General features: G+C 42.2%; 1 protein-coding gene across 9 annotated transcripts in view; it reads right to left on the minus strand.

The window, feature by feature from the left end:
- LOC122571259 (dystrophin, isoforms A/C/F/G/H) overlaps positions 1–12,822 on the minus strand; it is a 438,419-nt gene that overhangs the window by 86,548 nt on the left and 339,049 nt on the right. For all 9 annotated transcript variants that reach the window (XM_043734851.1, XM_043734846.1, XM_043734833.1 and 6 more), the window contains one exon: positions 12,373–12,545. In XM_043734851.1, coding sequence (XP_043590786.1) covers positions 12,373–12,545 — 173 coding nt within the window. The remainder of the gene's footprint in view (positions 1–12,372; positions 12,546–12,822) is intronic.

Here is a 12,822-nt window from a genome sequence, read left to right on the forward strand (position 1 = left end):
TAAAGGAATTCGTGTCGATGGAATTATTCATTCGAAAACAGCTTTTTTATTTAATGTTGCAACGATTGAAGCGGTTTTCTTTGGCAGAAAATTTGACGGTACTTCAAAGAAGCATTCCGCGTTGTTTCGAAACGTCACGTTATCTCAACGCGTATAATTCAATATAATAATCCACGTAACAAATATAATTTCGACTAATGCCAGTCTAGCACGGTATACCGATAATTTGAAATCGACATCGGCCGAGAAGAGACTCGCCCCAATTCATTGGCGGTCAGATTTGATTACAGATCAAATTAATCTATGCAGATTAAACGCTTACCACTGGGTTCGAACTGCGAAACGCTTTTCCCCTGAATGACTCGAGCCGGCAGTTCGATTAAACGCTTACTCTACCCCTACTATGGCGATGAGTTACGGTACTGTTTGGAATAACGAGTCGTTTAAATCGAAATTAATGTAGAAGATTTATTAAGGAGACGCCGGTTTCGAACCGCGAGTAATAAATCGACGCTCGGAGGAAACCCACGTTTCGCCAGCCGTGTACACGCGTTAGGAACTAAACTGACTAAGTAAACCGTGGCTTCTATCTAATTCTAAGAGTATGCCTCGGAGTGTAATCCCCGGAAATCCTTGTACACACCGCCAATACCGACTATTTCTTCCGGATAAAAACACAATCCCAATGAATTCTGTTCCTATTTGGACGATCAAGATTCACGATAGAAATTTATATCAGATCGAAAACATCTAGTTGTCAGTAGATTCGTCGTTTCGAGAGATAATTAAGTTACCGTGGGAGCTAAGTTTCAATACGCCTAACAGTTAGAACAACGATTAGAATTTTAGCCAGTTCGAAGAGTTTACCGAATTTATAGCACGCGTGAAAAAGTATCGATTCGATGGATCTTAAGTTAATTTTTATTTTTAGTCGAATTACTGGAAAATAAAGCTGTCTTACTGCAGTAAGCCCTTCGATTGTAATAACGTACCATAGTTTATAAATATACAAGTTATTTTACTGTTCCCTTGCAATAATATTATCGTTAGGGCGACCCATAGTAATTCAATAGCTCATACTCGTCGAGATCAAACGAAAACACTCCCACATCCGATCATCCACGTTTACGACTATCTGCTGCTATAAATTCCTATCGATTCCTGGCGGAGAGAAGCGGAGAGAAGCGGAGAGCTTTAGGGTAGCGTCCCTCGTCGAACGACGCTGGCAAGGACACGGAGAACGGCTAAGTAAGCCGGTCGGGTCGCATCTGGTTTGAACGGAACGTAATGCCCGGGAATATAGACGTCGTGGATACGTGGATACGGTTAGGCAAGGAGGAAGGTGCATTTAGCGGGCAGAAACGAGGTAGCCCGCGCGGGAAAACCGACAGCTCTTCCGGAGATTAACGCTAAGCCACACCTTATCATACTTTAAGCCGACGCCCGCTATCGTGCATCCGATACACCCCTGGAAACACGTACTACCCCAGTACCAGTAATGAGTTACGACTGCTCTCAGACCGGAAGGAAGGAAGGAAGCTTCGACCTGAGCGACAGCTTGATTTCATTCTGTTGGTGTATTGCTGTTAAACCATGAAATATAATGCTGTGTCTAACTCACCGCGTATCGGACAAATGGTGTGAATATTTCGTAGAATTTAGTGTTTTGTTTCATAGCTCCGTTTTCGATTTTTTTCTTTTTTGGAATTGCTTGATGCAAATAACGCGACGATGGATCCGATGGAATTATTGAATTCTTTTGTTAATCGATATAGGTGGGATAGAGTAATTTTCTTAATGTCAGTTAATTGCCACTTAATCTCTTTAGATCGAAGCGAAATTTGCAGTTTTGTTTGGCTACTTTAGGATTACAAAGAACGAAGATAATCAAATACCGTTGACTGGAGAAATCGTAGGATATTCGTTTGTCAACTTGTCATTTTATAATCGTAATAAGTAGAAGAGAATTACTTGTCTATAGCAATTCTTCGACTACATTCTCGCTTAATACTTTCAAACTATTGTAATCACTCGACCCAAACTCTATCATCCAGTAACATTAATCATCTACCGAACTATACCATAATTTCCTCCCAATGGTATAAATCTGTCATACTTCCAATGAAATATTCTCCCAACATTTTGCACCTGGTCTACACCGTCGAACACGATCGCAACAAATTCCCTGTTGGTCATTCGTTCTCGATATCCAGCCACGTTTTCTATGTCTTCGCGACGACGTCACGTAAAAATAACTTCGATTTGACCGGATTCGTTCGACACACAGAGAAACAGAGAAATAGAAAGGGAGAATAGGTGCCGTGTTCTGGTAGCGGAAAAGCGCTGTACGTGACAGATTTCGGTGTGTTCGCGAAACGACGGGCAAAGAACGACGATGTACAGGGGGCGACTGATAAGGGCCTGGCTTGGTGATTCATCACGATCCGCGATTATCTACCTGTCACTTCCGGTTCAGCTGGCGCGCGCGACGAATCAACTATCGCGGCTCTTCGCTATCACAGGACCCACTATTTTCGCCGGCATCACCGTACACCTTTCGAAATTGTCGAGGATTCAATGGCGTCCCTTTGACCGAGCTTTTAGACTGGTTCGTTTGCCACGTGATTTAATAATTCAACCTGACAGTCTCTTTTGTCGGTTCTTTCACCGCTTTTGTTCCCCGACATGCAGTACACAGTGTGGACACAGATTCTAAACTCGCGTCACGTTATGCGTAACTTTAACGTTCATTGTCCTCTAAATGGATATACAGATATAATTTTTCCATACGAATATACAAAGCTGTTTAAAAGTCCTGATTTTCTGCATGTTACTGTTTGAGTCGCGATACTCGCCAACTAATTTGCTTGAAATAACAAGCTACGTAATTTGCTTTGTAATTAGCTAAATTCGAATATGACCAATATTTTATCGGTTGCACGAAACGTATTCTTATTTTTGATATCTTTTCTCGATAAAGTACACGATATTTCCCAATGTTTTCTCCATTGCACTAAAGACTGACAGTGTCTCGTAAAATACAACAGGCTCGATAATTCAGTGCAAATTTCAAGATTGAGTTTTAAGATGTCGAAGCTTACGCGACTCGAACCTTGCTATATCCTTCGTTATCGATTTCCACCGGTAAACATCGTTGAACCAGCAGCAAGGAACCTCGAGATCTTATCATTAACCGACTAACTCATCGTTCTCTTTTTTCCAATCTTTCTCTTGCAGTTCGTACGAGAGAATGCGACGAAACAACAAATGCAGAGAAACTCCGATTGCAAGGGAATCGAGACGAAACACAACTGCTTCGTAACGAAGCTTGGAACGATCGCTTCCGGCACGGATGGAAGCCGAGCTTCTGGAAAAGTCGCGACGTTCCCATGCGAGAACAATTCCCGAGCAACGAGCTGCCGCGTAGAGGCGGCATTAAAAGAAACGCAGTGCACAGGCCTTTGAAGTCTTTTCCACGGCGAGATACGAGCGTAAAAGCGACGTTGCACGATGCTTCGCGTGGTTCTCGCCCTCGTGTGTTCCGTCAGTTTCGATGATTCGACGCGCCGGCGCCTAGACACTCGACATACGTGAACGCGCGAGTGCGCTAATCGCGCCGCGAGTAATGGCGCTGGGACGCGAGAACCTCTCAGTATCTGTAATTATTCCTCCCGATTCATGTTCTCGAATAACAACCGTGACTCTCCTTTGCTGCCTCTCAGGTTTCATAGCGTTTCCGTGTTTGCAGAAGATACTCTTCTATCTCGCTGTTTCCCTTCCTGGATTTGGCGAACGAGGTTTTTCGCTATTTCAGCTGGTTCCTGATGAAGAGATGTCTGTCGTGTCGTGTCGGCGATCATCTTTTTTAGTGTTTTTGAACCGCTAATGTGCAATTTTTACAATGTACTCTATACGTAAACACGTTCTCTCTCCTTTCACGGTAATGACGTTAATGGAGAATGTTGCGAATAGTTTCGGATTTCTTTGTACCCGGCTAACTAATTTACTTTCTGTAAATAATTTACGACGTAATTATGATCGATTGATCGTAAAACAAGGTAGACAAACAAAGAACTAATCTCTTGTCTCATAATATCGAGTTACACTCATGACGAACCACCACGAAACAACATTGTCTTGATTACAAATCTCCTTTCAGTTTACAAAATGGTCAAATCGTTAAAACGAAGTAACACAGAGTGTGTCGGTAATTCGTGACGCTACAGAGGATTAATTAAGTTGTTATTGATTAACTTCCAAGTGGCAGACAGAAGCGAATAGGAACATCTTATATCACGACCAAACGAATGGACTCTGTCAACCGGTGGCACGTGCAGCAGACAAATTTTCTCATCCAGTCGTTCCCCGAAAGGTTCCAATTTTCACGTACAAATTCTCGACTAGTTCGGGTCGACTGTTTTTTTCGTGCGTCGATTCGAACGGTTCGGTGCACGAGGTTCGAAAATAGAAAATAAAAAAGAGAAGAATGAGAGAGGCAGAGGGAGAGAGCAGCGGCCCCGGATGTTGAACAAGTCCGAAAAGTCCGCGTATCCGACTGCCGGATGCAGCTCCTGCCCTTTTCGCGTGCGTGCCACGGTAACTAATTGCTGGCGCTATTGATTTTACCTGCTACCGGTATCTTGTTTGCGCGAAATCCGTCCCTGGCCGAGCGCAACGCAACGAAAAGTCGCCGATTTTTATCTCGGCCACGCTTCCCCTGTTATAAATCTCTGTCTGTTATCGAGAGAGTGAATTAGAGGGGCGTGCGGCGAAGAATGAAGTTTCTGCGATTTTTATTCCACCTGGAGGTCTATACGCGTTGATACAGAGGGTGGTATAATTTATTTCGACGACGATGGAACCGGTCATTGGTCGTGTTTCTTTGTTCTCTGTCCGTGTATCGACCGTATCAAAATAGAAGGAGAGAAAGAATAGTTAATCGAAATACAGTGTCCTAAAGATCATTATTTATACATATATTTATCGGAAGCTTTATTGAATATATTACGTGTTATACAAAAGGTTTTGTTTGGCATACGATAGGACCATCGTGAAACAAATACGAAAACCTACATAGATGTTAGAAAATGTTTCTAGCAAACATACACTTTATGGTGAGAAAATTATTTCTATCAAGCGTATATTTGCAGTGAATATCTTGTAACTTTTATACACATTTTAGGACTGCTTTAAAATTTCCATGTTACAACTGCTGTAATAATCTAATGATAATTCAAAGAATTTTCTATAACATGCGTAATATGTTCATAAAAATGTTCAATGATAAGTGTTCAAATACTTTTGTGAGTTATTGTATATATACAGGGTGGTTGGTAACTGATGGTACAAGCGGAAAGGGGGTGATTCTACGCGAAAAAAGAAGTCGAAAATATAGAATAAAAGTTTTTCGTTTGAGGCTTTGTTTTCGAGAAAATCGACTTTGAATTTTCGCTCGGTATGCGTGCACTTTATCACGTCCCGTTGTAACGGATATATATCGAAGTATTGGAAAGTCTGAGATATCAAACACGCGGTTATAATCAAAACGTATTAACGTAAAAGCGATAGGGGATTTTTCGATGGTTGACGAGTCGTTCTATAAAAGAAGAAAGACGAAAGGGACAAGGGTTACCAATTCTTTATTTGTTCGCAGCAATGTAGTTTACCCCCGAATTTACCCTCCCTTTCACTTCGCTGAACCAGCAAACCTTCACGAAATACTGGAGTTTCGCTGCAAGAGAGGAGAAGGATTGTGTAATTCGTACGGCAAACAACAGCAGCAGGCAGCTGTTGCACACATCGGGCAAAAAGATTACGACGTCTACGAGGAAAAGCTGTTGCCGGCGAAATTAAACCTGACTGTTCTTTAAATGGAAATCGAACGGTTTTCTTTATCGATTAAATACCATTCTCTCTACCAAACACGCGTCAAATTTTACGAATTCATGCAATTTCAAAATCCTAATACCAGGTATAATATAACAAATTACGAAACAGTTTGAAAGATAAATCTGCAAAAACTATACAACGTGTCCACGAAAGTATTCGATCACTTACCGCAGAATCTTTTCATGTGCGCGGTATATGAAACTTTCTGAAATTTCACTGCTATTGCAACGAGATACGATTATCGTGATTACGTTGGTAAAATTTGGAACCGATTTGAAAATGTATGTAGAAGTTCCAAACCATTTACCGCAAACATACGCTTAGTAAACAATCGATATACAGCAGGAAAATTTGCATAAATATTGGTGTCTATTAATATACCGAATAATTAACTAATATAGTGATTATTGAAATATTTTGCTAATGTTTACGATACAAAATGCTTTCAATAAATATCTTGTAACATCTATATAGTTTCAAAAGCCAATACATATAATGTTTTTTTTTGTATCCGTAAGAAATTGCTACAAGTGTTCAAATAATTTCTCGAACCACTGTATCTTGCAAGAAGCAGAAATAGTTGGCTGTAATATCCTGCGACTTAATCAGAAAACCGGCAACAGGCAGCGGTGAAAAACATCGAACCGATAGATGTATTTTTCGGTATAGTATCGAGAATCCAGCGCGACATTCTATTAAAAAGCCAATCCCTGCGATCGACGAAGCTGGACAAAGGCGAGAGAGGGCAGACATTCGGTTGTCGACTGGTTCTCTCTCTTTCTCAGCATCGCTGGCCGGTTGTTCGGAAAGTTTCGCCGGTGATATAACATATCAGAGGTATCGGTGTTCCCGACCCCGTTCAAACCGGTGCCAGAAACGATCGTTGGTCGAATTATCGGGATCAGCATTTCCAACGGTATTTGTGGTCTGATTGCGGACTGGCAACCGCGTTGAAACCGTGCTGGAACGACGACTCACAAGCAAGAAAGAGAGAGAGAGAGAGATACTAAAATTCGAAGGTTACCACCGGTAAATATGGCGGACGATTCAAAGAGAAGAAAAGGGATTAAAAAGAGAGAGCGAGAGGGAGAAAAAGATCGAAAAGATCGGCGAAATCAGAGGAACAAGACGAGAAGCAGGGTCGAAAAGGTGGAAAGAGGAGGGGACCAAGCTTCCGCTCGCAGCTTTCGTTGCTCCGTACCCTCCCCCACGAATACGCTCTCCCCTCCGGTAATCAAGCACCGTGAGCTTGAGCTCGGACTAATTAATGGAGACTGATTGCTCGACTCTATCCGGGTTAACCCGCTGCTGACTTCGCTTTATCGGTGCTACTTAAATTTTCGAGTCATTCCCCCTGAACCACGGAACGATTCCAGCCTTTTCTGCGAACACTTTGAGCCTCCGGAGAGGATTGAAATTAATCCTCTTGGAGTGGAGTGAGTGAGTGAGTGAGTGAGTGAGAGGGAGAGAGAGAGAGGAAGAGAGAGAGAGAGAGAGAGTGAAGGCGAATCCTATCCCGTTATCGGGATCCTGCATGAAACTTCTCTGTCTCTTCTTCGCCGTCGACGGCTGTAAATTATATGTAAAAGAACCGAGGATTGAATAATTTTTTTTTTTCCAATATAAATTTTCGCGAGTTTTCAACGTAGGGGGATGGCTGAATAGAGGAATCCTTGTTTAAAAAGTGAATTTGCAAATTGTATGGGTTAAGGTGCTGCGTATGTTAGACATCGAGCCATGAAATATTAAACGAGCCTCAAATGCATTTGATTGATATTCTACTGATCTTCCAATAGATCTAATGCTTCATATTTCATGGAACAATTATTTTACAGAGAGATGCTTCCGGCTAATAGACGGATCTCGAAAGTACTATTCAGAGATTGCTTCCTTACTTGCTTTCGTAAGAGCCTGAAATATTGGTGCTTCTATCAAACAGGAATAATAAACTTCAGCAGAGTTGTAGCCTCTCAAAGTAAACAGCTCAAAAACGGCAGCAACTTTCAGAATCGTCCGATATTAAACCGAGTCGTCGTCTAATATCGTCGTAGAGTACACAGTCTCAAATGATATCAATAAGCAACCTCCTACGATATTCTTTAATAAAGTACAAACGTTTGTAAACCGGTTTCATTCCCGGTGAAACATCATGACGATGCAACAGCCGGTTTCCATCTAAGCAAAAATCAACCTTCTGCCCGGTTACCGCTGTCCAAACAGAAGTGGAGAGGGAGATATCTTTATTAAAGTTGACGGACGACGCAAGATTGAAACGCGAAACTGTTATGTACCACGGACGGTTGTCGAAAACCAAGATGACTCACAACTTTCCTCTCTTGGTTGTCTCAGTATACCGAGAAATTTCCCTTCGGCTGGTCACCGTCAAAGCGTTTAACTTCCGTCGAAAATTTCCGTCACCGTGCCGCGAATTCGCATAGTTCGTCCGGCTAGGCGAAAGTTTACCGAGAACCACCGTCTCGAAAGCTGGAACGAACGCGACGTCGTCATCAAGTTGCCGCGACTGGAAATCCGATTATGTGCACCCGTAGCAAACGTGTCGTCGAAATTCTCTAGTGAAAAGAGCATTTTCTTCGTCGTTTTCTCCGCTCGTTCCCACTGTAAATACGATACGTGTAATCGAGTCTGTGAGAGTTATCGAATGAGAAAACTCTAGTGACACCGTTGGTCACAGCTCTTCAAACACTTCGATACGTCCGTTAGCTAAAAGCACGATCAATGGAGAAGCTACACAACCATCTGCAGCAGACCACAGCCAACTTCAAATCAGAACTTGGCACTTAATCAAGATAACACGCACTATCGAGCGAAGAGATTCCAATCGGATTTCTGAAAAATTTTCGTGAGATTCCTCAGAGTATTCAACAGATCAGAACAGATCTCGAACATCGTATTTTGATTCGAAGATTCATTCGGTCTCGGTACAACAGTAACAACAGCTAAGCATGTCTTTTTTAGTGAAAAATTTCCCTTAACAAAACATCCGGAATCTGAAAAACGCGAATTTGAAGAAGTCACTTTCTTCTCTCTATCGTTTTGATCGATCGCAAGGATCCATTTTATACTTCGCTACGAAAGCACCGCGATGGCAACTCGTGCGTGGCATATCCGATGCATGCGACAGAAACAGGGATTCGCAATTTCCACCGATAAAGATTTCAATATGGGCACAGAGGTAATCCACGAACGTAGTACACGATGGCGATCGACGGCAAGAAGATTCCATCTGGAAACTCCTTGCAACGAAACTGCTTCCGCAAGGAAGATGTGCGAACTTTTCTACGAGGAAAATCCAAGGAGGATTTATAATAAACTGGCTGATGCAAATCAAGCGCCAGCCGGTTCACGGATTCAGGTCGGGATTCACGTTTTTTAAACGGGCGCGGCTTTTGCAGACGATAAAAATGGGAAATTGATTAAGCGAAACGGGAATAATAAATGGACATTGACTTTAGAATTTTCTTGCTCGCGCTTTGTCTTTTTCTCTCGCTCTTTTCCTAGTTACGCGTTTCAGGTCACCGCGGTAATTTTTCATCGACGAATTTCAAAAGAACTAGCAACGGTCTCTTTTCATCTTTTCCTCCAGAATTGAAAGATGAATGGAGTTTTTCACCGGCGAACGTTGAAAAAACAGCGCGCCGGTAATTTTTCACCTACGAATTTCACAAACTAGCGAACGCTTCACTGTGCTTCTATTTTTGTCTTCGGAAGATGGGCGCTGAGCACGCGGCTGGTAAACACGGAAACGGAGAGTATTTAAGCTGTGATGAAATTTTTGGATTCAAATATTTTTTCGTTCTACCTCCACCTCGTTAAAAAAGATAATAGTTTTGCCATTAAAGCGATAAACAATCGAGACTGCATATCTACTATCGTAAAATATAAAATAATATCTGAACAAACAAACTGCTAATATTATAATATTAGCATCCAGCAAAAATGATAAAAAGTCGCGAATTATGGATGATGGAGCAATGAAACACAGGCGAATAATACTGAAATAATGGAAAACAAAGTTTTACTTGTATCGCTGATTATTAGAACCGAAACAAAAGAGGAGAAATCATCGGTTTTTCTACAGAATGGGTTGAAATTCTTAAATACAAATCTCTCATCGGATCGCTTCCTTCGGATAACGCAATAGAATATTAATTCTACCAACTGAATTCCAAATGCTGATTCGGAGAACTCAAATTACCATGTAACAAACGTAAACCTTGATTGTAATCCGGGCACGCATCGAGCATCGACCGACTAAAATCAATATGCTCCTTAATAATCCAACCTGGTTGGAGTCGGTGCGATCGGAGCAGAGGTTTTGCGATGTCAAAGCAGCGTCGCGGCTTCAAAGTTTCACGGAGAATCCCGTGAGAGTTTCTCATCACAACGCATCGATAGGGTTGGAACCGAGGCCAGGTCGAACGTCAAAGATCCAGAGGGTAGGGGCGAAACGGTAGCTCTTTCGTCGCTACAATTTCTGCTTACGTATTACCGCGACGCATAACTGCTACGTTATCAAAGGAGAATGGCGCTCGGAGAATTTCCGGCTTCATAGTTAACCTACTGCGTGCGCACGGCCACTGACCCGGTGCGCCCAGCTTTGGAAATCTTTGGAATTGTTCGCGCGTCAAAAGCCATTGTTCCGGCAATGTTGTCACGAGAATAATTCTCGGTTCGTTGTCACGCGGATTTACGAATTCTTTTTAAGATTTTCAACCCTTTTTTCCCCCCGCCGTTCTGTCATTGTTGTCGTTCCTCGGCGTTAATCGCGTTAATCGCTGTTTCAAAATATGCATTTAAGCGTGTATACATTGTCTCGTACAACGTGCGTTATCTTTTCTCTCGTGTTTTCCCTTTCTCCATATTAGCAAGGTACATTGTTCCTCCCTTTTCTTCCTTTTAGGCTCCTTTTTTCTCGTTTTCGTCTGCGTCGAATGATGCCGGTTAAACGTCAACCTCTGTTTCAAACACAAAAATTGAAGGATATTAAGGCAGGCGTGGATTTCGTTGACGTCGATGGTATTTTTCAACGTTATCTTTTTCCTATTTGCACCGTTGTCGCGAGCAAAACTGGAAACTGCAAACACACGCGCACAATTGGAAATACCCTGCGCGTTTTCAAGTTCCTCTGTAGCATTTTTGCACCGGCGATTTTCCTAACTCGACCGTTCACATTCCACGGTCGTCGCGAGAACAGTTTGACATTGGTTTAATGCGTTTTTCAAATATTCGACGGATTAATAAATCGATCGGCACGCGAAATGGAATCTGAAATCAAGTTTTCGGAAGTAAACGGCTCGCCCGGTAGGGAGCGGAAAACAGAAACAAATAAAAAATACCAAACCAGACAAAGGTAGAAAAAAAATCGTGTTCGTGTTGTTTCGATCCCAGACGAAAAATTTCCACGTGGCAACGAAGGAGAGTGCGTTGGCTCGCAAATTTGTTTCCGCCATTTTCGTAGGTTCGTTCTCGCGTCAATATGACACGTGCATCTCTTTGGATTTACTTTTTAAGCGACAACCTTGCTCACCGCGAACGTATTAAAATATCCGAGAAGAAAATGTCAAACGAAACGACACGAGAAAATTTTACATACAAGCGATCGAATAAGCACAGAGACATAGTTAATGCAACGTTAAAAATGCTATCAGTCGATCCCTGTGGAAAAAAAACACATCGATCCGAAAAGAAAATCGCTGCAACGGACCATTCGACCAATTCGATACAATTCGCCAATCTAATAGCCAGCAGGAGTACGCTAAAGCCCGATAATATTTTCAGATCAAAGCTAATCTCTTTCTCCTTTTTTCCTTCACATTTCATCTTACTCCAACCTTTATCTCACGTTCCACCAATTACTTCTTCTTCCTATTTCGTCTTTCGTTTTCGCGCGCTTCCTTTTCTATACACTACTCTTTTTCATCTTCTTTTCCGCGTTATTCTCTGCTCGTTACACACCACCGCTCCCCCAACCCTCTTCTCCTCATATAACGCGTCATTCACTTCCTTTTTCACTCTATATATTTTTCAAGCTTCTATTTTCCTTAAATCTCGGTTCGCCACTTTCCCACATTTTTCCTCCAAGCACCCTCCGTTCTTTTTTTTTTTTCACCAGACCGATAACCCAACTCTTGGCCGTCGCGTTTCAACTTATCCCCCGTATAATTCATTCTTCCACACCGCGATCTCGCGCTGAATTCTCCACGGCCACTTCTCGCCGGTTAGATACTCGGCCGCAATCAAAATGGAACGTCTGTCTCGAAACGGCGCACCTGTTACCGCTCACGGGAGCTGAAAACTTCGCCGTTCCACCTGTCATCGTTCTCACCGCGAACGCTAATTGGATTGAAAAAAGAAACGGATAATGTGGGATAGAGGAAAGACAGGAGGATGAAAGAACCATAATGGAGACAAGGGAAGAGAGCGGAAAAAGAAATGAGAAAAGGCAGTACGGTCGTCACTTACCTTATCGCCATACTCTTCGCTTTCAAGTGATGCCATCGCTGGTTCATCTCGTCCAGGCGTCGTTGCAGCATAACAGCGTCATCCTGGCTGGCCAGAGAACTCAACAGCTTCCGGCCAGTACCATTCAGGGATGCGTACACGTCTCGGTGTGTCTCGATTTCCGATTGCAGGTCCTGAAACGTCCAAACAAAAGGTAACGTAAATTTTTCTCTTCGACTGTTGCTAATTTTGTATTATATAAGAACTGAATTTTTGATGATTGATGTCAATTCTCAATTGGTACCAATGGGTTTTAGTTTCAGGTGATGTACAATGAAGAGCATGGAATAAATGTCACGTAGAATTTTAGTACGTTTTTCATTACAGTTTATATTGCACGTTTTAGGCGATGAAGGTTGTCGATTTTTAATACAATTAAAAATAAATAATTCAATATTATTTCAAATTATT

Source organism: Bombus pyrosoma, linkage group LG1 (assembly GCF_014825855.1).
Source record: "Bombus pyrosoma isolate SC7728 linkage group LG1, ASM1482585v1, whole genome shotgun sequence".
Lineage (NCBI taxonomy): Eukaryota > Metazoa > Arthropoda > Insecta > Hymenoptera > Apidae > Bombus > Bombus pyrosoma.